The sequence below is a fragment of the Cervus elaphus genome, chromosome 5 (assembly GCF_910594005.1).
Source record: "Cervus elaphus chromosome 5, mCerEla1.1, whole genome shotgun sequence".
In the NCBI taxonomy this organism is placed as follows: domain Eukaryota; kingdom Metazoa; phylum Chordata; class Mammalia; order Artiodactyla; family Cervidae; genus Cervus; species Cervus elaphus.
The window spans coordinates 106,823,262-106,849,700 of NC_057819.1; the positions used below are offsets into that span (position 1 = coordinate 106,823,262).

General features: G+C 53.1%; 1 protein-coding gene and 1 long non-coding RNA gene across 8 annotated transcripts in view; both read left to right on the forward strand.

Annotated features, from left to right (window-relative positions):
- Positions 1 to 26,439, forward strand: part of TOM1L2 (target of myb1 like 2 membrane trafficking protein) — a 72,226-nt gene that overhangs the window by 14,902 nt on the left and 30,885 nt on the right. For all 6 annotated transcript variants that reach the window (XM_043904051.1, XM_043904053.1, XM_043904052.1 and 3 more), the window contains exon 2: positions 25,058 to 25,142. In XM_043904051.1, the coding sequence (XP_043759986.1) occupies positions 25,058 to 25,142 (85 nt within the window). The remainder of the gene's footprint in view (positions 1 to 25,057; positions 25,143 to 26,439) is intronic.
- Positions 10,631 to 18,562, forward strand: LOC122694817. Of its 2 annotated transcripts, XR_006341244.1 has the most exons (4): positions 10,631 to 10,838; positions 13,297 to 13,301; positions 17,990 to 17,998; positions 18,551 to 18,562. It is a non-coding gene; the product is annotated as an uncharacterized LOC122694817 (long non-coding RNA). The 2 variants fall into 2 exon arrangements; XR_006341243.1 differs by lacking the exons at positions 13,297 to 13,301; positions 17,990 to 17,998; positions 18,551 to 18,562 and adding exons at positions 16,062 to 16,067; positions 16,585 to 16,594.

Below are 26,439 nucleotides of genomic sequence, written 5' to 3' on the forward strand. Positions count from 1 at the left end.
ACTGGGAGATTTGGACTGACATAAACACATTACTATATACTATCTAGGTAACTGCCAAGGACCTTCTGGACAGCACAGGGAACTCTACTCAATGCTCTGTAGTGACCTATATGGGAAAAGAAGCTAAAAAAGAGCGGGTATATGTGTATGTATAACTCATTCATTTTGCAGTACCCCTGGAACTAATACAACATTGTAAATCCAATAAAATTTTTTAAAAAGTGGGGGAATCTTGGGCGGTCTTAAATGTGTGTGTGTGGGTGGTGCTTATGCATCTCAGGGGAGGAGCATGTGGGGTGCCTGCCAGAGAGGGGCAGCAGCATCCCATCCTGAGGGGCCGAGGGGGGTCTCCGCCCCGCTCCAAGCTCTCACCACCCCACCCCATTCCTCCATCCCCCCCGCCCGCCGGGAGCCTCTGCACCCCACCGAGTCTGCTCCTCTTCTGACACCTCCCGGCACCCCGGGGCAGGGGCTCACCCTTCCTCCGCCCCCACAGCAGGCTGGGCTGTCTGGCACCACGGGGTCCTCGGTGGAGACCACCTTGCTCCAGACTTCATGCGGGTCCCCTGGGGGCTGGGCCCTGTGCGGAGCAGGAGAGGGGCCAGTCTTCAGAGCTACCATCCAGCAGATCCCAGGGGACGCACTTTGAGACCCTCCTCCACCTTACACATTCTTCAGGAGAGGAGGTGGTGTTTTTAGTTTTTCCTGTGAAGAATTTCAAATATAAATAGGGAAACCAGTGTAATGAGCTTCTATGCTCCTTGACTGGGAGTTCTCACCAGCTGGCTGGTCCCACCCTGTCTCCTGGATGCTTCCCACCTTAGGGTTTGGAAGCCGGTTCCAGGCCTCACGTGACTGTGATGTGCGCGTCTCTGAAGGTCAGGGCTTCCGGTTGGGCTCCATGAGCCCCAGTCCTCTCGCCAGTCCGGTGGGCGAGGACGCTCTCTGCCCAGGGGTGCTGCGAGCAGGCCTCTTAGAGAGGCCTTTACCAGAACCTCATAGCTCCCTCTCCTCTGCGGCCTGCTGCACACCCAGCACTGAGGTGGCTCTGACCACACGGCCTGGGGCAGGTGAGCCCAGGGCTCTCTCGGCCGGACACTCAACACCATCCTTGAGGCAGCGGCTTAGGCTGGAACTTGGGGCCCTCAACTTTAAAAAGAGGAAGGAAGATCACTGAATGATCAGACCCCACTGAATCTGACTTGAAACCAATAAAATCTTATCTCAGAAAAAAATAAAGCCAGGGGCAGGGACTTCTTTGGTGGTCTAATGGTTATGACTCTGAGCTCTCAAAGCAGGGGGTTTAGGTTCCATCCCTGGTCAGGGATCTAGATCCCACATGGGCCACAACTAGAACCCAGCACAGCCAAATAAATTTTTTTTTTTTTTAAATAATAGCAAAAATAGAAACGGGGGCAGAGTTCCTTCATAGGCTGGTTTTAAGATTTAGATGAGACAGTATGTGTCTGTACATAATTTGCTCAGCACTCGGTAGCTTTTATCATGAACATCCTTTCAATAATATATCCTGCAGGGTATCAGCTACTATCCCCATTTTACAAATGAAATGACAGAGGTTTAAAAACCAAGATTAGGTAGCATGCCTGAGCTCCTGGGGCAAATGAATTACAGAGCCAGGAGTCTGAGCCCAGGTGTGACTACCCCCCGGCCCCCACCTTTCGTGATGGCTAATCATTGAACTGAGCTTTGCGGCCTCGAGAAGAGAAGGAGCCGGTTATGGGTCAGCAGACTAAGTTCACATGGTCCTGCCTCTGTCTGGCGCTCCAGCCAGTGCTGATTCCTGGAAGCTGACAGCCATGTGCGGGGTCTCTGCAGACCCCTGCCTGCATCCCCCACCTCCTTCCCACTCCTCCTGCGGTTAGTGCTACTCAGCCCTGCAGTGGAGAGAAACTAGGCGGGCAGGTCAAACATGGGCGCAGCAGCCCTTCTCTGCTCAGTCCTAGTGGGAAGAGGCAAGCTCTGAGGCTCAGGAGGGTCACTGGTCACCTGTGGAGGTGGACGTTCCAACTGTAAAGTTGCTGGGAATGGAATGTGTGAGGTTGATGTTGCTGAACTGGACATCAGACCCAGGCTCGTCCAGTCCCACTGCTCCCCGGTGCCTTGGTCTGGACACGCAAACACCCCAGATCAGGCAAGGAATGCGGCGGGCAGGGGACCCACTGACCCGGAACCCTCTTCTGGAAGGTCCGGCTTAATGGGAGCCAGCATCGCCAGATCAGGACCCAGCTTCCTGTCTGACTCTGTGCCCCTGTTCAGAGAGGTTCTCCATTATCAAACGAGGAAGCTGAGCAGACAAGCCAGTTGTCTGTGGCCCTTGGAGAGCAAGGCAGGGACTTGAAGGGCACATTTAGGCCACATCCAGCCCTCTTCCTACACGTCCACCAAGGCCTCTGGACCTCCGTCACTGAGCAGCAGGATCGCTGGGGCTGGGGGCTCGTCCCGGGTGCTCGGCCAATCCGGGGGCATGGGCAAGGATGACTTTACCCTGGAGAAGTGTTCTCTTCTTTGGGGGGGGGTGTGTCCTGGTGTGTCACGTCTGGATAGCCACCTTCACCACTGTAGTTTCCCCAAACCAAGCCCCAGAACAGGTTTTAGGGGAAGGTGGAGAGCCCGAGCGGCTATAGACCTTACAGGTAAGACTCACAAGCCCCGTGGAGAAGCCCCTGCTTTGGTTAGGAAAGCAAAACTGGTCATCTCATTGCTGGAATGACAGCTGGACTCTTGGGACCCAGCCAGAAAAACAATTTGTTAGAATGACCCCCACACGTAACCAGCTAAAGCTTTGGGCTGAAATCCAGAATGCTTATTATGGGAAAGTGGGGTTAAAATTGTTCCTCTGAAACCGTGTGGTTGTTTATTTGAATTAGAGAGGTCACCCCAGTGACAGCTGTGGAGGCAAGTCTTTAATTAGGAGAAGAATTTGCCCTGAACGTCATCAGAGTGGCATTTCTGAGGCCTCCGGTGTTTTTCTTCCTGGCTTCTTCCAGCCTCGTCTCAGTCCCAGGCTCCATCCAGGGTCAGAGCTAGCTTCTTCCCAGATGATCATTCGCATACTCCTAGCAGCCCTGGTCCCCCGCCCTCGCGAGCTGGTGGCTGCTTCTGGAGCCTGGGCTCCAAATGAGGCTGTGAGTGTTTGTCGTGTGAAGTTGGGTACAGCTGGTCTTGAGCGCCTTTGCTGCAGGCCACATGCTACTCTTAAGTGTTCGATATCTGTAAGCACATTTCCATCTCGTCTTAGTAACAGGCACGTGAGGCGGAGTCCTTAACATCCCGCTTCACAAGTGAGGAGGCTGAGGGGTCGGGATCACACGGCTGGTTAGTGAGGCGCCCACTGCAGAGGCCAGCACAAGGCAGGCACTTAGTGAATGTTTATCGAGTCTGAGTATCTCTTGCACCGAAACGTCTGTTACATTTGCCATCTCTGCCCTCTAACTGTTTTCTTTGTTTTTGTTTTTTTGGCCACACTGCACAGCTTGCACAATCTTAAGTTCCCCAACCAGGGATTGAACCTGTGACCCCTGCAGTGGAGGCCCAGAGTCCTAAGCACTGGACTGCTAGAGAATTCCCCCTGCCCTCTAGTTTTTACTTTGACTTTTCTCTAATAACATTGAATATGTCAATCTTTTCTTCAAACCTGGGTTTGCTTTTTAAACTTTGAGTTATGGAGAATTTTAAACATTTTTAAAAAGAGAGAGAATAGTATAATGAAACTCCGTTCAACCCTTCATGTAACTTCAGCAGTGATCAACTCATGGCCTGTTTTGTCAACATGCCCATCTCCTCACTCTCCTGGCCTGTATTATTTTGAAGTAAATCCCCCAAATCATATTATTTCAGCCATATATTTCAATGTGTATCTCTGAAAATGAACTCTTTTAAAAACAACCATAATACCATTGTTGTACTTCAGGAATTAACAATAATTCCTCAATATCGCTTATTCAGTCGGCATTCACGTTTCTGTGCTGTGCTTAGTCGCTCAGTTGTGTCTGACTCTTTGCAAGCCCGTGCACTGTAGCCCACCAGGCTCCCCTGTCCATGGGGATTCTCCAGGCAAGAATACTGGAGTGGGTTGCCATTTCCTCCTCGGGGGGATCTTCCCAACCCAGGGATTGAAGCCAGGTCTCCTGCATTGCAGGCGGACTCTTCACCATCTGAGCCACCAGGGAAGTCATGTTTTTAGTTGTCTCCTGATGTCGTGTTACCCGTTGTGTTAAAGTCTGTTTGAACAGGCTCTGATAAGCTCCACATTGAGGTGGGTGGTGTGTCTCTTCTGTCTCTTGGCCTGTAGGCTCCTCCTCCGTGTTTGCTTCACTGCAGTTTGTATGTCGGAGAAACCAGGTCACTGGCCCTATTGAGTTTCCCACGGCCTGGATTGCGCTGATTGCATCTCATGGTGTCGTCTAATGCGGCCACGTGTTCCTGTGTTTCCTATAAACCTCCGTCTGACCAAGTTCAGGTTGAATTTCCCAAGGAGGCAGGGGCCTCTGCTGTCTCTCCGAGATGTTCATGACCACTACTGATCAAGGCCTGGATCCCCTGCTTCTTTACGGGTTGCAGATGGTTTCCAAACTGGGTTCTATTCCCTCAAGGGCCTGTCCCAGGGTGGGTCACACGGAAGGCTTTGTAAGACTTGGTGCCAGTCTTATGTCCCTCCGGCCTCCTTTTTTTTTTTTTTAAGTTCCACCAGTTTATTGCTCCCAACCCATCTCCCTCCACCCTCGTGCACACATGCTCAGTCATGTAACCCCATGGACTGCAGCCCGCCAGGCTCCTCTGTCCATGGGCTTTTCCAGGCACGAATACTGGAGTGGGTTGCCATTTCCCTCTCCATCTCCGGCCTCTCCTTGACGTCCATGCTCACTGACTGGTCTCCCCGGGAGAAGAGTGACATGGTCCATTTGACTTGGAGGACCTGGCCTGGGCTTGGCCCTTGTGTGTTTTCCTTTAGCGCCCTGCATGGGAGGGTGCTAGGTGGCAGGTGGGAAGAGCGCTGGGGTGGCTGGTTAGCCCCAGGTGAGGGCTTCAGCTCCTTTCAGCTCTGAGAGCCCACCGTGGGCAGCGTGTGGGAGGAGAGGCTGGCTTCACTCTGCAGCCTGGAAGAGGTCAGACCAGTTGGAAAGCCTCGATTATGGGGGAAAACAAGTCCTTCAGAGGAAGTCTGCCTGTCAGGGTCCTTCACGGCGTCGCTGTCACCCCACCCTGGGAGCTGCATTGTGCCACCTGCTCTTGAGCTCAGAGGCCAGAGCTGATCCCTGCTGCCCTGCGGGTCAGAGCCTCGCCCCTGGTGTGCAGACGGGGGTGCAGGGGACCTCCCTTGGGGTCCTGGCCAGGCATTAAATGATGACGCCATGTTCCGCTGTCATGTGGCTGTGTTGTGATTTACTGTACCTTAGTCCTGGGCATTCAGGTTGTTGCCTTTATTTTTTTTCCTGGCTGTTACAATTAATGCAGCAACAAACCCTGGGAGAGCTTCAGTCTTTGTCTGCATTTCAGGTTGTGATAGTGAACCCCTGTTCCCCAGAATCACCCTGTGAGATAGGTGGCTCCTTTCTGAGGGTCTCGCTCCCTGGAAGCTTCACTGCCTTTTCTTTTCTCAGCATTTTGGGGACCTGGCGTGGGTTCAGGTGTGCATGGGGCTGAGAAGGCTTCCTGGGAGAGGGCTCACAGGGCACACTCTGATTGTGACCGAGGGTGGGGGCATGTGGGGAATGGGGGAGACCAGAGCTGCCCGTGGGTGTGGACCTGGGGGAGCTGAGGCCAGAGGAGGTGGGTGAGGGGATGGGAGGGGATGGGGCAAGGGTAAAGGGAGCAACTAAGACCTGGGGACAGAGCCTAGACTTGGCTGAAATGGAAGGGGAAGCCAGGGAGGAGCTCCGAGCAGGGCAGTGACTAAGGAGCCTGTGTGCTGGGTCACCTGGCTTCCAGCCAGAGGGTGGACAGGACAGAGCCAGTTAAGCCCCTTATACAAGAGGGTTCCTCACAGACTTGGCTAAGTTGGCAGGAGATAGTGCCTTTCACTTAAATTCACATTTCTTTAATTCCTGCTGAGGTTGGATATTTTTATGTTGATTTTCCAACTGTGTTTCATTATTTGTGACTTGACCTAGTGGGTCCCAGAGCCCTGTCACTGCAGACATTGCGGGTGGCTGGGCCAGACTCATGGCTCAGCTTTGCATAGGAGCCGTGGGAGACCCAGTGAGGGACCTGGGGCCTGAGCCTCTTGAGCTGCCCTGTAACCAGGGCACACTCAGGGTCTGCTGACCGAGAGAGCAGGATGAGTGGCCATGGAGGTCACTTCTCTGCCATCACATTTGAGGAAGGGGTTCAAGATGCAGCAGACTCAGCTGGGTCAGGGGTCCTCAGTGGCCAGGGGCAGCTTTGTTGAGGAGAAGCCCGTCCAGGCTGGTCTTGCCTGCAGGTCGTGCACACTGCTGGAGCAGAGAAGCTGAGTGAGAACAGGCCTTGGGGACGGGATTTCTTCTCAGCCCTACTCATGGTCCGCCTGCTTCTGCAGGTGAGCAGCGTCCAGCCCATAGACGGGGTTTATTGCAGGCTTTTCTGATGCCCTGGAAGCCTCCTGAGGAAATGGGGGCTGCTGGTCAAGAATGCACCCTTCTTGGAAAATGCTACCTCCTAGCTGGCTGCCTCTTTGCACAGGGTCCCCTGCACTGGCCCCCTTCGGAGGGAGCTGGCTGGCTGTGTCCAGCTGGGTTGCCGAGTTGGGGTGCAGGCAGTGTGGTGGCCAAGTAATGACCCACACTGTCTTTGTAGCTTCTGGATTGGAACCACAGGGGCCTTGATCCCTTTCCCTGTGAAATCTGAACAGTGTCAGGGTATTGCAAGGCCACCATCATGGCTGGGCCGTGTAGGTTGTGCCTTCACCCTCTTTGACATTTAATTTTACATGAAGAACAAAACTGGGTGAGCTGACCCACCAGTGCTTAGCTGCTCAGTCGTGTCAGACTCCTTGCAGCTCCATGGACTGTCGCCCACCAGGTCCTCTGTCCGTGGGATTTCCCAGGCAAGAATATTGGATGGGGTTGCCATTTCCTACTTCAGGGGATCTTCCCGATGCAGGGACTGAAGCCCAGTCTCTTGCATCTGCTGCATTGGCAGATGGGTTCTTTACCACTGAGCCACCTGGGAAGCCTGACCTACCAGAGCCCTCCCCAAACTGTTGCAGATTCCTGATGACCTAAACCTGGTTACAAGGGAAGTGCGTGTTTTTATAGAAAAATTCTTCCTTGAGAAACAAAGCGGGGGCTCCCCTGCTGGCTCAGTGGTGAAGAATACGCCTGCCAGTGCAGAAGACACAGGTTCAATCCCTGACCCGGGAAGATCCCACAAGCTGCAGAGTGCCTGGGCCTGTGCTTCCTAGAGCCTGTGCACTGCAGTTGCAGAGCAGCCCCAGATCACCGCAACCAGAGAAGAGCCCGCATAGCAAGAAAGACCCAGCACAGCCAAAAACCAATAATTTTTTTTTTTTTTAATCAAAGCAGTCTTGGACATGGCTGCTCGCAGCCTGTGGTGTCTGCCTGGTTATGACCTGGGCTGGCGCTCCAGGCCTTTCTCCTTCCATGGGAGCACAGTGTTTAACATAAAACTGTGTGTACACTTTTTACCGTGACCTTCTCCCACTGGGCACGGTCACCACTTGCCCAGCAGCCACGTGGGTCCAGGAGTGCAGGCAGGCCTCCCCAGGCCTCGGTCCCCTCAGGGGACACCCTGTCACCTCAGTCAGGGCCTCATGGCTTCAGCCAGGTTTGGAGCCCCCTTCACATTCTTCAGATGCTTCAGATCACTGAACCTGAGATGTGGCTGCAGTGGAGGAGAGCAGGCTTCCTGGCTGACCTGCAGGTGAGGGGAGAGGTGAGAGGACGTGGTCCCCAGGCCCCTGGGGCAGTCGGCCACCCAGCTCTGAGCCGGCGAGAGCTTCGTGAGTACGGCGGCCATGCTCAGACGCCAGGGGACTTGACAAAAAAACACCCATGAGGCGGGATGGACGAGGCCTGGGGAGGAGGGCCAGAGGATGCGACCCTCACTGTGGCTGTGCTGGACACTCCCGCCCCTGACTGGGGCGGGGCTCTGGGCCCGGCTGGAACATTCTCTCACCTGGTTTCCCTTATGGCTATGCATGGGATAGGGCACAGTTCTGGCCTCTGAGAGGAACAGCACCTCTTCAGCAGTCAATGGCAAAGCCCTCTGGCCCTTGTGCCTTTTTCAAGAACTCTGTCTGCTTGGGCTTTGACCGCCTCTTGGGTTCAGGGACGGAAGCCACCAGTCAGCACTGGCGGAGCAGGAAGACAAACGGGTCCCATCCTGCCTGGGGGTCTGGTGGGGCTGCTCCTGCGTGCACTGCCTGCTTCCAGGGTTCTTATTCCATGAGAAAAGTAACCCCCATCTGCTTAAGCAACTGTTAAGTTTTTTTTAATTGCTTGCAGCTGAATGCAATCATAACTGATAAGGTAATGTTTTAATATTTTACAAGGGGGAAATGTATTTACATATTGTGTAATTAAAAATGAAAAATAATTTAAATCCCCACAGATTTCCGGGCCCACATCAGACTCACTGAAACAGAATCTGTAGGGATGGGACTCACATATCTGTATTTTTAACAAACTCCCCAAATGATCTGATGTGTAGTAAATCATTTCCATATTCATTAATATTGTCCCCATTTTATATAGGAGAACACTGAGGAAGGAGGTTAAAAAACATCCCAGGGGTAGGGACAGAATGAAGGGACAAAATAGGTGATTAAGTAGTTAATCCCCACAGGGGATTGTAAATAGAAAAATATGGGAGACCCTTGTAAGTTAATGATAACTCAAGAAAGCAGGTTTGCTTAGCAACAAAACAATATAAACAGAAGCAGGAGACATGCCCCCAGAGAACAAAAGAATGGTGGCATGAGGCCCATATCTTGCCCAGTGAGCTCTGTGAGTTAGTAACCCCCAAAACATGTTCTCTGGCCCCTAAGACATGTTCTTTGCACAACGCCCCCACAACAATAAAACCATAGTAGAAAATAAGGGCAGGCGAGAAATGCCAGGAGTAATTTCTGACACCTGCCCCATGGTGTCATTAAGTTAATGACCCCCAAAACAGGCTCTGTGCACACAAAAAGCAATCATTTACAGGAAGGTGACTTTTCAAAATGAAAAGTAATTTTGTACTGAGACCTGAAAATACTTTTCCAAAGTGTTATGACAGTCCTGGCCTGGCCAACAACTAAGCTTCCTTGTCCTAATTGGGGGAGGAACTGATGATGGAAATGTGATGTCTACTCGAGAGAGACAAAGAGGTTCTTCTCCCTTCCCCACTTTGCCTTTGATTAGTACTCTTGCCTGGAAAATCCCACAGACGGAGGAGCCCGGTAGGCTGCAGTCCATGGGGTCACAAAGAGTCGGACACGACTGAGCGACTTCACTTTCACTGTTCACTTTCATGTATTGGAGAAGGAAATGGCAACCCACTCCAGTGTTCTTGCCTGGAGAATCCCAGGGACGGGGGAGCCTGGCGGGCTGCCGTCTGTGGTCGCACAGAGTCAGACACGACTGAAGCGCCTTAGCAGCAGCAAAAAATTGTAGCTCATTAAGTTCTCAGAGTTCGTCCTTTCTTGCCTGCCTGCTAGCAAACCTCACAAGCATCCTGTTCTAATAGACTACTTAACAATTTTTTTTTAAATTTATATATTTGGGTACAGCAGATCTTCATTGTTACCTGCAGGTTCTTTGTGTGCAACTTCTTGGTTGCAGCATGTGGAATCTAGTTCCCTGACCAGGGATCGAACTCCAGCCTCCTGCACTAAGAGCATGGAGTCTTAGCCACTGGACCACCAGGGAAGTCCCCTAATAAATCCCTTCTTATCTACCGCTTTGCTCTTGCTGAATTCTCTGCACTGAGACATAAAGGACTATGGTCCCGGAGCTCTTCTGAGCCCTGAAAACGACACCAATCGGTTTCATCAGTGTTTTCTTTTAATTTGGCTGCACCAGGTCTTAATTGTGGCACATAGGATCTTCATTGCAACATGTGGATCAAGTTCCCCAACCAGGGATTGAACCCAGACCCCTTGCATTGCAAGCGTGGAGTCTTTGCCACTGGACCATCAGGGATAGTCCCTCCTGTTTGTTTGTTTTCCCTACTTTTTATGCCTGAATGTTTCCACGAACAGAGGAGCCTGGCAAGCTACAGTTCACGGCGTCACAAAGAGTCAGACTCGACTGAGCGATGAAGCACACATAGTTGATTAACAATGTTGTGTTACTTTCAAGTGTACAACAAAGTGATTCAGTTATGCATATACATGTATCTATTCTTTTTCAAATTCTTCTCCCGTTTAGGTTATTTCCCCAGTGTTTTTAAGTGAGACTTACATCCATGACTGTCTGGTTCCAAAGAGCTCCCACCCCCTGCCCCTGCCTGCCCCCTGGGAGTCCTGGCTTCCCCTCACAGTCACAGGACTTCTGAAGGGAACTTCCAAAACAGAAAATTCAGAACTGTTTTGGACACAATTTTGCACGGCTGTCTGGGGCTGAGTCCTTGCAATGCATATGTTCCCAGGGGATGAAGCCAGGTAGGTTAAAAAACAGACCCGTCGCCGGGCGCTGTGGCGCGCGCCTGTAATCCCAGCTACTTGGGAGGCTGAGGCTGGAGGATCGCTTGAGCTCAGGAGTTCTGGGCTGCAGTGCGCTATGCCGATCGGGTGTCCGCACTAAGTTCGGCATCAATATGGTGACCTCCCGGAAGCGGGGGACCACCAGGTTGCCTAAGGAGGGGTGAACCGACCCAGGTCGGAAACGGAGCGGGTCAAAACTCCCGTGCTGATCAGTAGTGGGATCGCGCCTGTGAGTAGTCACTGTACTCCAGCCTGGGCAATATAGCGAGACCCTGTCTCTTAAAAAAAGAAAAAAAAACAAAAAAAAAAAACAGACCCGTCAGTTCTTGGTTTCGTCTTCCTCTTTTGAGACAAAAATTCTTTGAAGTTAGTTTTTTCCGTAGACTTTCTCGGGTTAAATCACTTAAGAATTACTAGACCATCTCACCCATGAAAGGTAATTATGGTTGTTTTATGAGTGTGGAAGACATATAGCGTGTAAGTGCTCCAGGAGTCTCCTGTGAGTTATTAGAACTCGCAGGATTCATGTTCTACCAAATTAGCCATCGAGAGCTGATAGATTGTATCTGCAGTTCACTGAGACTCTGGTCAGCAGTGCACATTCGTAACAATTAAGTGCACACCCGTTCCCCAGAGGGGCTCTTCGGGCAAGGTGGTCGCCCCAGGTTGTAATAGCATGATCTGCATGAGGATTGAGACCTGTGTGATGAAAGTGATCTTTTCACCGGGACGAGGGTGTTTGCCTTGAGAAGCAGGAGGTCAGTGCCCTTGAGACCCTGGGGTGGGGGCATTTCTGACAGTGTCCCATGGACCAACCGTGGCCTGGGATCAGGAGCTCTGTGTTCCAGACCTGGGCCCAGCATGAGTCCACCACTTGTCGGGTCTCTGATTCCACACGGTCAGACTTTTCAGACAACCCTGTTCCTGAGCTCCCCTGGTGCAGGGCATCCTGGAGATGCTCCTCTAGTCACCCTCAGGGACCACGTTTGCTGGGGGTCTCCACAGTATTGGGCTTCCCAGGTGGGCAGTGGTAAAGAATGTGCCTGTAATGCAGGAGACCTGGGTTCTATCCCTGGGTTGGGAAGATCCCCTGGAGGAAGGCATGGCAACCCACTCCAGTATTCTTGCCTGGAGAATCGCATGGACAGAGGAGCCTGGTGGGCTGCAGTCCACAGGGTCACAAAGAGTCAGACACAACTGAGTAACGGGAGCACAGACCAGCCGCGGTCGCAGCCGTGCCTGCCCTACTTCTGCCTGCTGCTCTGGGCCAGCCTTAGTTCTCACAGAAGCTTCGCAAGATGTGGACGTTACTGTTCCCAATCCGTAGATGTAGACATTGAGGCTCAGAGAGATCTAGTTACTTGCTCAAGGTCACACAGCCGATAACCACCAGAGTTAGACTGCGGCTCAGGTCGGCCTGACCCGGTCACACGAGAGGCCGTGTGACCTGCCTCAATGGTGCGGGTGCTGGGCAACGGTGGGAGCGCGGGGGTGTGCTGGGGGAGGCCTCTGGACTGGGAGTCGGGGAGATCTTTGAAGAGGCAGGATCTAGAGTGAGTGCAGGTGAGCTGGGGAAGGTCGCAGTGGTTCTGGGAACCTGGAGGAGCCCGGCTGAGGGGAGCCGTGCCGTCACCCGGGGGCCTGGGGAGGCTGGGGAGGTGGTGGGGGTGAGTCGGGGAGGGCACGGATGCCAGGAAGGCAGAAGGAGAACATTTTGCCTTTTATATGATGCTGTTTTCAAGGCATTTCATATGACCCTGCTCATTGGTCCTTAATACAGGAGGGATGGCGGTATGTTCACCTCCAAGTCCCTCAACATCAGGAAAAGATGGCCACCCTCCTGGTGGAGTGTGGCTTGCTCTGCCCTCAGTCAGACAGTGAGGACCAAGGCTCCTTGTCTGTATCTTTTACCTAGGGTGCCAGGAGTTGTCATAACTCGTTTCCTCTTTTATTCCACGTGGTTTCCAGCCTTCATTTCATTTACCTTGAGTATAAATTATTATAGAAATGACCATAAGTTCCTTTTGGAAGCAGGCCTTTACGTGTGTTCCAACACTTGGTGGGAAGAAACTTGGACTGACTTCCTTGCACAGTCGCAGGGAGTGGCCGCAAAGGGCCAAGAGGACAGGGCAGTGATGGTTGGGCCTTCTGGCGCTGATGGGCTACGGGCCACAGGCTGCCGGGACCACGAGTCCTGAACCAGGAGTGGGCGAGCAGGTCTCAGGGAATCCTGGAGTCTCCGAGTATGTGTGTGTGTGGGGGAGACGTCGTCACAGTCATTGGTGACTCACTCATTCCCTGGAACCCGGGACCAGCTCTTCCCGGGAGAACAGACTAAGGCTGTGTGGGGGCAGCTCCCGGCTCCCAGGGCACTTAAGGAAGCCCTCGGGGAGATGACGGCACAGTGAGCGTCAGCACCCCAGTCCCACAGCTGCTCCTGGTCCAGCGGCTGAGACCCCCAGTGGAGAGTCTGCCCACCTGCCCTGCGGGGCCCTCCTGGGAGTGCTGTGGCCACCTGGCTGCCCTGGGCATTCATGTTCCGCTTAACTTTGCAGGTGTTCTTATGACCAGGGCAGCCAAGGCGCTCGAGACTGGTCCCAGTCAGGGTGCTCTCCGACCAGGGTGGGGCTCTTGGGGAGCCCGTCCAGAGTGTGTGCTGAGTTAAGTACCTGCGCACTTTTCTGGAAAGATCTTCCCAGATGCTCATAGGGAATTACTCTTCTTTTAACATTCCATCCAGAAAGAGCTGAGAACCACTGCCCTGAAAAATGGCCTTTTCTGGGTTTCTTTCTGACTCTGTTCTCTCTGGAACATCCATATCAAAGCATGTCCCCCAAAGCCTGCTGCTCAGAGGGGGCCACCCAGGCCTTGGGAGACACAGAGTCGGCACTGGGATGTGGCATGGAGGGTGGTCTTCGTCCCCCAGCCTGGTCTGGGGTGGCTGTGCCTGGGGCGTGAGCGTTGGGAACTGGGCACAGAGGTCCAGGGCCGGCTGGCAGGGGCACAGCATGGCTTCGCCTGGCCCAGTGTGGTTTGGTTTTGTCCGCACTCCTCCCAAGCTGGACGCCTTTCCCAAATGGTCCCAGAAGGTGGGAACGGCTCCACAGAACAAACCCGACTGAACCTTGGACTGGACTGCGACCATTTAGATTGTTTTGCTTGGGGGACATCTGTGCCATGGGGTCCCTGGGCTCCGAGAGGGGCCCCCACGTGGCCCCGGGGCTGTGGGGGGACCAGAGAGGGAGGGAAGCAGGCTCAGTTCAGCGCAGAGAGGACTGGCTGTGTGTTCTCGCCCACGAGCACGCATTTCTGCCTGGCGGAGATCAGTCTGCACGGGGCACTTTGGCTCTGGATGTTCACTTAGCATTCCTGCACTGATTTCCACTTGGTGGCGAGCCAAGGCGTTTATCATTTTTAAAAGGCATGTACGTTTGCGCCTTGTGGTTGGACCTCGTCAAGCGGCTGTCCTCTCATCTGCGGGAACAGCAGAGGTTTCCTCATTTAGGCACCTTTGCCGAATCAGCTCCCCTCCCGCTCAGCATTTCCTCAGGGCTTATCTGGGTGGGCCACAGGGAGAAGCAGTCTGTGCCTTTCCTACTGAAGTTTTCCTTACTATTAGTGTTGGGAAAATTCAAACATTTAAGAAGAGAGACCCTCCGGATGACCTCTCCCGTGTGTGTGTGTGTGTGTGTGTGTGTGTGTGTGTGTGTGTGTGTGTGTGTTTTGGTTGTCGTCAATGCGCCGTGGGAGTCCTTGCAGTCAGGTTGGGGTTGAGGTTGAACTGGAAGCCCTCAATGCCCGGCCCTTTCCCCTGGCCCCTGCCCTCAGGGTGCAACTGGGCTGCACGCCTGCTCCATTTCCCACAGCCCTAATCTGAGCCCTGACCCCTAAGAGACCTTTTCCTGTCAACTGGCCCAGCGGATAACAGCTGGAGACCCCCTCCCCCGCCCAGCCTTCCTCCCGCATCCCCTGGTGCCCCCCAGCCCTAGGTCCTTGTCTCCCCCAGCTCCTCTCCACACCTTTATTTACAAGACCTGGGGAAATTCCCCATCTAGACCCCAGTGGGGTCTAGAAAAGAAAGGGAAATCGCTCAGTCATGTATGACTCTCTGCGACCCCATGGACTGTAGCCTGCCAGGCTCCTCTCTCCATGGGATTTTCCAGGCTCTGCCTCTAGAGAACATGTATTTAAAGCTATGGATTCCCCCCACCACTGCCCTGCCTTCCAGGGGAATTCCAGTTAGAAAGAACTTGGACCAGCAGCTCAGGCCCGCGTGGATGACCAGCCTCTGTTCTCTGCTTCTGGGCTGGCCTGAAGGGCTCCTTTGTCGGGGTCTGGGAGGACGTGGTGTCCTCATTCGGCCGGGACGGGGTGTGGGATCGGCTGGCAGGGCACTGCCCTTCGGAACTGAGCTGCCCGGGTGGGAGAGAGAGTTCAGGATTTTATGAATGTGCCAGTCTTTAAAGAAAGTAGGCGTTTAAAGTGAGGAGAAACCTAAATATAACATGCTGGTCTGGACTGGATCCTGGACAGAAGAGGGCATCTTAGTGGAAAAACTGGAAAACTCGGAATAAAGTCTGGAGTTAGTAGTCCTGAGCTGCTGTTAGCGTCTCAGTTTTGACACGTGAAGGGTGTCCCTGAAGGATGTTAACATGAGCAGAAACTGGGAGACAAGCCCTTGGGGATCCTTGTACTATCTTGGCAGCTTCTCAGTAAATCTGAAATTATTCCAGTATTGACAGTTTATTAATTAAAATAGAAAACAACAACAAGGGGAGCAGCTGATTGCACTTGACCCCTCACCCTGCTCTCTGCACGCTTCTCAGCCAGCCCTTCTGAGCTCACCTGTGAGATTGGGGGTGGGGGAGCCGCGGCTGTGTCCGGGGGCTGGGGACCCAGGTGTACTCAAGGCCCAGCCTTGCCCGGAGTGTCAGGGTCTGAGGCCTTGTGCGCCAGGATGACCTTGGTTGGTGCTCCCTGCCAGCCGTGTGCAGTTGGGCTGTTCACCCCTCGGCTTCCCTTTTCTCCTCTCTGACGAGGGCTGCCTCAGAGCGGGGTGGCGCATGAGACGGTGTCTGTGAAGAGGCCACGGTGTGCTCTCTTGACCCCCGTGTGAGAGGAGTGACTTCAGTGGCTGGGGGATTTGGGGTCAGCGGTGTGGCCAGTGGGGTGCAGGCAGTGCTTTGGGCCCCCTGCCCCAGGGCCCACGTCCAAAGTTGGGAAACATGATGCCCGCTGTGAGTGACTCGCGGGGAACCTTATAGCTGGGCCCTGAGACCTGGGAGCTTCAGCGTTTGGATCCCCGAGGAAGCGGTCCCTCCGCCTTGCACATGGGCCAGGCCGTTGTGGGGCTTCCCTCTGAGGGAGACCCTTGTGGTGGAGAAGCCCGAATCAGAATGCTGGGTGTTTGTAGGCTCGGGTGACCAGGATGGCTTGTGGACTGCTGTTTACCTGTAGGTGGCAGTGGTGATACGGGAAAGCAAGGGACGCCCTGGGGAGGCGGGGGTGGGGTGGGGGTTCCAGTCTTTGTGTGGCTGTGTCGGGGGCTCCGCAGGGCTTCCTGTTTTGTGTTGAGTTCACCTCCCAGCAGCCCTGTGAGAAGACTGCTGTGATTATCACATCTTACAGACAACAGAAAGCCTTGAAGAGGTCACATTCCTGGGGTCACACAGTAATTGGCTGAAGCTTGAACACGCCAAAGCCTGGGTTTCAACTCCCTGCTCAGACTCCACTATGACGCCTGATTCTCCGGCTTCTGAGCCTAGAGGGAGACGCGGGGGAGAGCTGGAGCCTGGCTCCGATCTCACCAGGCCGCCTAGGGCCCCAGAGGATGTGCAGTCACCGCTGCTCAGTAGCACAGGTCCTTTGCTCAGCCACAAGTTTAGACGGAGAGCCAGGGTCCCCCCAGTGGCCGTAAGATGGGAAGAAGCTCCCAGAACAGCGTCGGGAGGCCTTGAGGTCTCCGCTGTCATGTGGACTGTAGACCATACCATCAAGTATGGGTGCCCATCAGACGTGCCCCTCGAGATCCTACGGCAGGAGGCACGGGAAGGCTGTGGGGTGGCGCTGTCCTTGGGCAGGCTTGGGGGGCATGGCTTTCCAGGCCAGAGAAGCCCCAGTGACCTCCTCAGAGCTGGACGCAGATATGAGACCCCTTGGCAGGCAGAGTCCTCAAGCCTCTGCTGGGGTTCCCGTGCTCACACTCAGGCAGATGATCTACCTTTCCCTGAGGTGAGAGCTCGGCTGCACTAGGTCTTCTCGCCCCTGTGTTTCCTCTCCCTGCGATGATCAGGTTTGGTAAAGCCATACGTCAGGCCCAGGACACTGACTTCACCACTTCTGTTCAACATAGTCTTGGGAGTCCTAACCCGCTACAGGAAAAAAGAAATGAAGGGCATCCAAGTGGGAACGAAAGAAGTAAAACCATCTCTATTCACAGATGATGTGACCTTGTATGTAAGAAACCCTAAAGGTTTCATGAAAAAAGGAAAAAAAAAAAAAAACCTGTTAGAATGAATAAATAGATTCAGCAAAGCTGCAGGATATGAGTCAACACTCAGCTGTTTCTCTACACAGTGAACAATCCGAAAAGGAAATTAAAAAAGCAATTTTATTTATGATAGCATCCAAATGAATAAAATCCCTAGGAATTAACCAGGAGGTAAAAGACTTGTACACTGAAAACTGCAAAACATTGCTGAAAGAAATCTTTTTGTTGTTGCTCAGTCACTCAGTCATGTTTGACTCTTCCTGGCTTCACGGACTATAACCCACCAGGCTCCTCTGTCCTCAGGATTTTCCAGGCAAGAATACCGGAGTGGGTTGCCATGTCCTCCTCCAGGGGATCTTCCCGACCCAGGGATTGAACCTGCATTTCTTGCATCTCCTGCATTGGCAGGCTGACTAAGCCACCTGGGAAGTCCAAAAGAAATGAGAGAAGATAAATGAATGGAAGGACATCCCATATTCATGGACTGAAGACTTCATACTTTGAAGCTGACAGTACTAACCCAAAGTGATCTGCAGACTCAATGCAATCTCACTCAAAATCCCACCAGCATTTTTTTTTTTTTGCAGAAATAGAAAACTCCATCCTAAAATTCATATAGCATCTCAAGGGACTCCAGATAGCCAAAGCAACCTTGACAAAGAAGGACAAAGTTGGGACTTCTCTGGTGGTCTGGCGGCTAAGACTCCCAAGTCCCAATGCTGGAGGCCTGGAATCCATCTCTGATCAGGAGACTAGATCCCTAATGCCGCAACTGAAAGACTGAAGATCTGTGTACAGCCGAATAAATATTTCTTTCAAAAATAAATAAAAATAAACATACTAAAAGAAAGAGGGATAGCGTAGAAGGACTGCAACTTCCTGATTTCAGAACTCACCATCATCAGAGCAGTGTGGCCCTGGCACAGAGAGAGACAGAGACTACAGGACGAAACAGGGAGCCCGGAGGCAAATCTTCCCATGGATGGTCAGCTGATATCTGACACATGTGCCAAGATCAGCCAGTAGGAGAAAGACAGTCTTCCCAACAGATGGAACTGGGAAAACTGGGTGTCCACATGCACAAGATTGGAGTTGGAACCTCACCTTATACCATCTAGAAAACCCAATGATGAATCAGTTAATAGCTAAACATGAGCTATTAATAAAACTATAAATGTTTTAGGAGAAAACAGAAAACTTCATGACACTGGATTTAGCAGTGCAGAGTGGGAGAATATACTTGCAAAGCATGTATCTGATAAAGGATTAATACCCACTTCTGTGAGGTTCCTAGAGGAGTCAACTTCAGAGACAGAAGATAGAAGGGTGGGTGCCAGCAGCTGGGGGAGGGGTGAGGAGTGAGGGTTTCAGGGGACTGAGCTGCAGTTTGGGAAGATGCGTCCTTTCTGGAGGTGGTGGTGGGGACGGTTACGTGTACTTGTGCTTAATGGCCCTGAGCTGTGCACTGAGAAGCGGTTATGGTGGTAAATTATATGTTATGTATATTGTGAAAGTGAAAGCCGCTCAGTTCTGTTCAACTCGTTGCGACCCCATGGACTATACAGTCCATGGAATTCCCCAGGCCAGAATACTGGAGCAGGTAGCCTTTTCCTTCTCCAAGGGATCTTCCCAACCCAGGGATCGAACCCAGATCTCTGGCATTGCAGGCGGATTCTTTACCAGCTGAGCCGCAAGGGAAGCCCAAGAATACTGGGGTGGGTAGCCTATCCCTTCTCCAGCGGATCTTTCTGACCCAGGAATCGAAGCAGGGTTTCCTGTGTTGCAGGCGGATTCTTTACCAACTGAGTTATAAGAGAAGCCCACGTATATTTTACCACGGTAAAAAAAAAAAAAAGAAAGAAAAAATCAGCAAGAAAAGAAGAAGAAAAAGTGTCCATAGGCCAGTGTGCTGTCAGAGCAGAGTGGGGGACTGAGGGGGTCAGAAATCACCGGATCCGCGACCTCATTTGACAGAAACAGCGCTCAGAGGAAGAGGCAGAGGTCGGGTCCAGGGCCCAGGGGTGACGTGGCAGAGCCAGGACTGAGCCCGGTCCACAGGCAGTGGGGCAGGGACAAGGTCTGCCTGCCTCCCTCTGCCTCCCAGTGCCCGACCCTCGGCAGTCATCAGCTGGATGGCCCTGTGCAGGGACCCCCCCCCCCCCCCACCCCCACCCCCGGGAGCATGTCTGCACCTGCCTTCTGCCCCCAGGCTCCGATGGGAAGGCTCAGGGTGGGACCAGGCAGGGCGGCCTCACCTGCAGCCAAGGTCAGGAGCACGATCTCCATCAGGCCCCTACCCTTGCCTTCTCCAGCTGCAGGGTGGGGACAGGGCCTTCCCCAGCCCCTGAGGACTTCACATCAGCTCTGGCTGGTTCTTCCTGGCCTGTCTGGTCCTGTGTGCCCTGCCTGGGGACCACCGTGTTTTATTTTGCCTCAAAGTTACAGAGGAAGCTGCCTCTGGAGTCTGTGGGCTGGTCAGGTTATTCTTTGTGCACCTTCTTCTGGCCCTTCATCTGCCGTTAAGAGGGTGAGGGAAGAGTGGGGCCCCCTGTTGTAGAAAAGGACACCCCATGAAACAGGGCGAGTCTCTAGTGAAAGGGGAGCAGCTGCAATTAACATCCACTAGGAGGTCAGGGACCCAGAGCAGAGGCATCCACGGCTCTGAGTGCAGTGCTGGGACTGAGTTCCTTTCCACCTGGCTGGTCCACCCCACCTGCCTCACTGGCCTGAACCCATCCAGAGCCCAGAAGGCTCATCTCAAGTTGATGGGGCATCTTGTCAGATGAGTCCTGCCCATGCAGAGCCCTTTTCTCCTCTCCACCCCCGACAGGAAGCAGCCCAGCCCCTCTGGGCTCCTTCCCACTCTCTTGATTGTGGAGGAGGCTGAAGATTCGGCTGTTTTTCCTCCAGGCTCACCAAGACGCGGCTGCTGAATGCAAAAATGCTAACCCAGCCCTCTTTAGCGTCTGGTGCTGGCTGCTTCTGATGTCGCTGTATTTCACATCAAAGTGTAGAAATCAGCAGCCAAGAAACCAAGCCCCTGGACTGGAGTGTCCTCCCATAATCACGGCCCTGAACTTCAGAGCATGTGGGAGGGACCCTGTGGCAGGATGGGGTGGACTGCTGCTGGAAAAGAACCTTGCCGTCAGGGTCCAGACATCCCAACCAGAATGGAAGCTCGGAGCCTTAGCCACTGCACCACCAGGGAAGTCCCAGGGTTGACATTCAAGCACCCTGGCCCCCAGCCCACACCAGGCAGGGGGCAGCCTTTTCTGAATGGAGAAAACGCCATGGCAACAGCATCAGGATGACAGGCTCTGAAGGTTTAATGGGCTCTGTGTCTGCCCCTGCTCCGCCCAGCCCTGCACAGCCCTGTCCAGCTCTGCCTTGCCCCTGGCCGTTAGCATATCACTGGAGACCTCTGGAAGGTCAGCCCTTTGCTGCCCGGGTCACTGGCACTTTGATCTGTCTCCATCCTGAGGGCTGGCCGGCGGGAATGACTTGCCCCCTGACCTCTGGAGCATTGTGTTTCTGCCGTTGCACCAGGATTTATTTATCTTGGGTTTTGACAATTTACGTGATAACAGAAATGAGCCTGAACTTGGCGTCCTCCGGCCTGGGGAGGGAGCCCATGGGCGTGGCCACAGTTGGAGGGCAGTCAGATCCAGCTTGGTCCTATGGCAGGAATTCTTTTATGAGGAAAGGAAACTGAGAAGCGAATTGAGCTCCTTTGTCAGCCTTCCCTCCTTCTGTCTCAGCTGAGCCAGATACCACAGTTGTATGTCTGAGGCATTTCCAGCAAAATGAAAATAAAGAGGCATTCTTCTGGGGTCGGTTCTTTATACTCAAAAGGAACCTCTATCTTTTGCTGGAAACTCAGAGCCTGGTGATTGAATAGAGAGTGCTGACCCCGAGGAGAGGTTCTCACGCCTCTGACCCCCTTCCCGGTGGTGAGGAGGAGGGGTGGGGGGGTTCACTGATGGAAGTTTCCTCTATCAGTCCTCCAAGACAGTGTCCCCTGGCCTTGCTGGTGTCCCCTGTTCTCTCTTCCTGAGTCTGTGTGTGACCCATGCTGAGATGGGACAGACCACAGGCGGATGGTGGCCCTTTGGCCAGCTGGCCTGTCCCCTCACTGGCTCCGAAAGGTAGAAGGTGAGCGGCTTTACTAGGAGGCCGCAGAGGCCCTACTGTGTGTGACCCCAGATTGGGGGGGGTCCCTCCTCTGGGGGTGGGCCCCTCAGAGATCCGAGTGGCAGAGTGAGTAGGGGGCAAGAGTCTCGTCGCGGACCCCTCCAGCTGCTGCCTTGCGCTGCCCTGGCCTCACGCAGCCTCTGCGTCCAGCCTTCCTGGCTCGAGACTGGACGGTGCTTCGGCCATTCCTCCTGGATGCCTGCCCCAGCCCCATCCCCACGATGATGGCCCTTGAGGGCCCAGCGGTGCTGCCTGTGGCTGGGTGGCGTGGCCTCTCCTCCATCCTGACCTTTGCCTCTTTGCACTGGCCCCTGGCTCCTCCTCCTTTCCTCCCTCCCCACACTTTCCTCCCCCAAGGAGGTGCCTGCGTGCGTGCGTGCTCATCATGTCTGACTCTCTGTGACCCCACAGACTGTCTGTGGGATTTCCTCCCCCCCTCTGTCCGTGGGATTTCCCAGGCAAGAATACTGGGGTGGGTTGCCATTTCCTTCCTCTAGGAGATCTTCCCGACTCAGGGTTGGAACCCACGTCTCCTGTGTCTCCTACATTGCAGGCGGATTCGTTACTGCTGAGCCACCAGGGAAGGCCCCCCAGAGGAGGGGGATTCATCAAATGCCACCTCTGCTGCAGCCGGGTGACACCGTGGGCCCTAGTGAAGGGCCCCCGGCCCCCACCCAGAGCCCCGCACACGGGCTCACCCAGCCACTCTCGCCCCTGGGGCAGGCTTGCTCCTTTTGTGGGGTGGAGAGTCTTTGGGTGTCAAGGGTGACGACTAAAGAGGGTGAGGAGGTTGAGGATACTTGCTTTTTGGTAAAGCCTGAAGCAGTGAGGGTTGTCCATGCAGACCGCAGGCCAGCTCACTGATGTCCAGAGCTGCGGCCAGGTTCCTGGAGTGTGGTGACCGCTGGGAAGGACCACTGTTGATGGAGCGTGAGCTCTGGGCTGCGTGTGCAGAATGAGCATGCCTTCCCCGCAGCTGCGTCCAGTGGAACCAGCTACTTCCAGTGTGCACAGAGGTCATGGGGTTCACGCTGTCAGTGGACATGCACGTTGTATGAAGCTTTTGTTAGCTAAAGAGCCTGGTGACTGTCTCTCTGGAGAACTAAACAGTTTGGACAGGGCAGCGTTGGTTCCAAACTCACGGTGCTGACAGCTGGGGCCACATCAGCAAGTGCCCAGCTGTTAGACAGACCTAAGACCAGATGTCAGTGCCTATCCAGCTGTGTGATCCTGGCCAGCGTCCCAACCTCTCTGAGCCTTGCTTCCTCTAAATGTGGGAGAGAATACTGCCTGCCTTAGTATTTTAAAAAGCTTGTTAAAATAGATGTAACAAAATGTGCCATTCTAACCACTCTTAAGTATTAAACGCATTCACGTGTTCATGAACCCACTCTCTGGACCTTTATCATCAGCTCTGTCCCCAGTTCAGTAGTAACTCCCCACTCCCTCCCCCAGCCCCTGGCACCCACCATTCTACTTTCTCTCTGTGAATGTGATTGCTTTAGGAACCTCCCATAAGGGGAATCATGCAGTATTTGTCTTTTTGTGTCTGACTTATTTCACTCAGCATAATACCCTGGAGGTCCACTCATCTTGGAGCAGGTGTCAGAATTTCCCTCCTTTTTCAGACTGAGTAATATTCCTCTGTGTGAATCTGCACGTTCTATTTATCTGTCATCTGTGTCTGGACACCTGGGTTGCTCCCTGGCTATTAGGAATAATGCTGTTGTGAACACAAGAGTGGAAATACTCTTTGAGGCCCTGCTCTCAGCTCTACTGGGTGTGGACCTGAAGTGGGATTGCTGGATCATACGGTAGTTCTGTTTTCAGTTTTCTGAGAACCTGCCATGTTTCCCACAGGGACAGCTCATCATTTTCCATCCACACCAACAGTGCACAAGGGTTCCAGTCTCTCCACATTCTCACCAGCACTGCTTATGTTCCATTTTTTTTTTTTTTTGATAGCAGTCGTCCTAGAGAGTGTGAAGTGATATCTCATTGTGGGTTCGATTTGCATTTCCCTAATGATTAGTGATATTTAGCAATTTTTTTCAGGGACATGTTGGTCACTTGTATATCTTTTTAAAAATTTAATTAACTTGGCTGTTGTGGTGGGGCTTAATTGTGACACTCGGAATCTTTTGTTGTGGTATGTGGGCTTAGTTGCTCGGACGCATGTGGGATCTTAGTTCCCGGACCAGGGATTCAACCTGCATCCCATAAATTGCAAGGCAGATTCTTAACCTCTGGAACACCAGGGAAGTCCCTGTATATAGGTTTTGTGTTTTTTTTTTAAGTAATGTCTGTTCAGGTCCTTCTGTTGTTGTTGTTGTTCAGTCACTAAGTTGTATCCAATTCTTGGCAACCTCATGAACTGCATGCAGCCCACCAGGCTTCTCCATCCTTCACTACCTCCCAGAATGTGCTCAAATTAATGTCCACTGAGTCGGTGATGCCGTCCAACCATCTCATTGTCTGCTGCTCTCTTCTCCTTTTGCCTTCAATCTTTCCCAGCATCAGAGTCTTTTCCGATGAGTCGGCTCTTCGAATCAGTTGACCAAAGTACTGGAGCTTCAGCTTCAGCATCAGTCCTTCCAGTGAATATTCAGGAGTGATTTCCTTTAGGATAGACTGGTTTGATCTCCTTGCTGTCCAAGGGACTCTCAAGAGTCTTCTCCAACACTACAGTTCAAAAGCATCACTTCTTTGGCCGTCAGCCTTTTTTATGGTCCAACTCTCACATTCATACATGACTAGCAGGAAAACTGTAGCTTTTACTATACAGACCTTTGTCAGCAAAGTGATGTCTCTGCTTTTGAAGACACTGTCTAGGTTTGTCATAGCTTCCCTTGCAAGGAGCAAGCGTCTTTTAATTTCATGGCTGCAGTCACCATTCTCAGTGATTTTGGAGCCTAAGAAAATAAAATCTGTCACTGCTTCCCCTTTTCCCCCTTCTATTTGTCATGAAGTGATGGGACTGGATGCCTTTGCCCATTTTTAAATTGGGGTTTTTGTTGCATTTGAGTTGTAAAAGTTCTTTGTTTATCCTAAAAAATACTAACTCCTTGTCAGATTTGCAGCTATTTTCTAACATTCTGAACATAGGTTACTCTGTTTTTACTCTGTTGATTGTGTCCTTTAATGCACAGAAATGTTTGCATTTTTTATGCAGTCCAGTTTATCTGTTTTTTTTTTCTGTTGCCTGTGCTTTTGGTGTCATATCCATGAATGAAATTATTGCCTCATACAATATTATGAGGGCTTCCCAGGTGGTGAAGAACCCACCTGCCAATTCAGGTGATGTAAGAGATAACGGTTTGAGCTCTGGGTGGGGAAGATCCCCTGGAAGAGGGCATGGCAACCCACTCCAGTATTCTTGCCTGGAGAATCCCACGGACAGAGGAACCTGGCAGGCTATAGTCCATGGGATTGCAGAGAGTCGGAGATTACTGAAGCGACCTAGCACCCACACACCAACATCATGAAGCCCTCCCCCTGCATTTTCTTCTAAGAGTTCCAACTCCTGTGAGTTTAGTGACTGAAGGACAGCATTGGGGGTCACCCCTTGACCCCCTGTCCCGGGTGTTCTCTCGGGAATAGCACTAGAGCTGCTGTTGGCTCAGCCCATCTGCTTGGGGGGGAAGTGGGGTGCATCCCGTCCCCAGTCTTTCCTGCCAGACCCCTTATTCCAGCAGAAATGTAAAGCAGTTTTCTTTCTGAATTTGCAGAAAAGGCAACAGATGGCTCCCTGCAGAGCGAGGACTGGACGTTGAACATGGAGATCTGCGACATCATCAATGAGACAGAGGAAGGGTGCGTGTCCCCTCTGCCCACTGGTCAGGTGGCCTGTCAACCACAGTGTCTGACCGAGTGATGCTCAGATGCTCCGCCGTCCCGCTGGCGCCCCCAAAGGCGCTGCTAGAGTCAGAACAGTGACCCCCTCTTTAATAACCTGCTTTTAATCACAAGTGAAAATGAAGTTGCCTGGTTACTGAGTCCCCTGCAGTTGATCTTCCCCTCTCCCCACCCTCTGCAGCCCTGGGCTGTCTCTGCCCTGCTTTGCTGGACTGGACAGAGCCCCGTGAAGGAGAGAGCCCTCAGGATGTGTAGTGGGCGGTGGAGCAGGGAAGACATGCCGGGCCCAGGACCCCCCGCCCCTGCAACGCTGGGTCTGCTCTGCTGCTGTGTTTACATCCTCTTCTGCATCACAGCTGCATTCTGCATGCACTTCTTCCAAATTCGTTGGTGTTTGACTCTCTATCTGTACCATAAAAATGAAATTTATGGTAGTAGCACCCTTGTAAACCACCTCCAGACCTGGGCAGCTCCGGCCTTGCCCTGAGCTCTGTCCTTACTGGCCTTGCCATGTGGACGCTGGATGAAATCAGGACCAGCCTCCTGGTTTCACTCAACGTATATTTCCTGAGTGACCACCTCATACTCAACCCCAGGGGATAAACAGACTCCCTCGCTCGGCACTGACATTCCAGAGCAGGGAGGCAGGCCGTGAACAAGACACCCTGGTCAGCTGGTGACTCGACTGTGCAGAGCTGAGCTGGGGAAGAGAGGGCAGTGACCACTTGTGCACAGTCACCAAGGAGGCCGGGAGGCAACAGGGGCAAGGGGCTGCCCCTTCCCTGGGCCCCAACCCTGTATCCGGCCCTGGTTCCGCCAGCCTGTGCGACAGGGCCAGCCCCTTTGAATGTTGAGGAAGCTGAAGCTTGCCCGGGTTGGCCCTTGCCCAAGGTTAGCACAGTTCAGAAGGGTAGATGCAGGACGCAAGGCCTGCTGACCGGCTCCAGCCTGGAAACTCTGGGTATGCTTCCTTCATTTATTCAGAGCTCACCTAGCAGTTTGGGGTCCTGATGGGCACAGGTTTGACGTGCTCTTCCACAGGCCCCTTGCTGGGCTTGCCCTGATGCCCGGCCTAAGGTAACCTCCAGCCTGGGGCCTTGTGTGGCCGCCCCTGGTGCCCTGGGCCCTTGGTCACTAAGCAGCAGTGCCTGGCAGAATAATACCCCCCTACCTGGATGTCTTAGATCCTGTTTCCCAGGCCTCCCTGGGATACTAGTCAGGTGCAGGCACCTGGGTTTGATGAATGCTCCCCGGA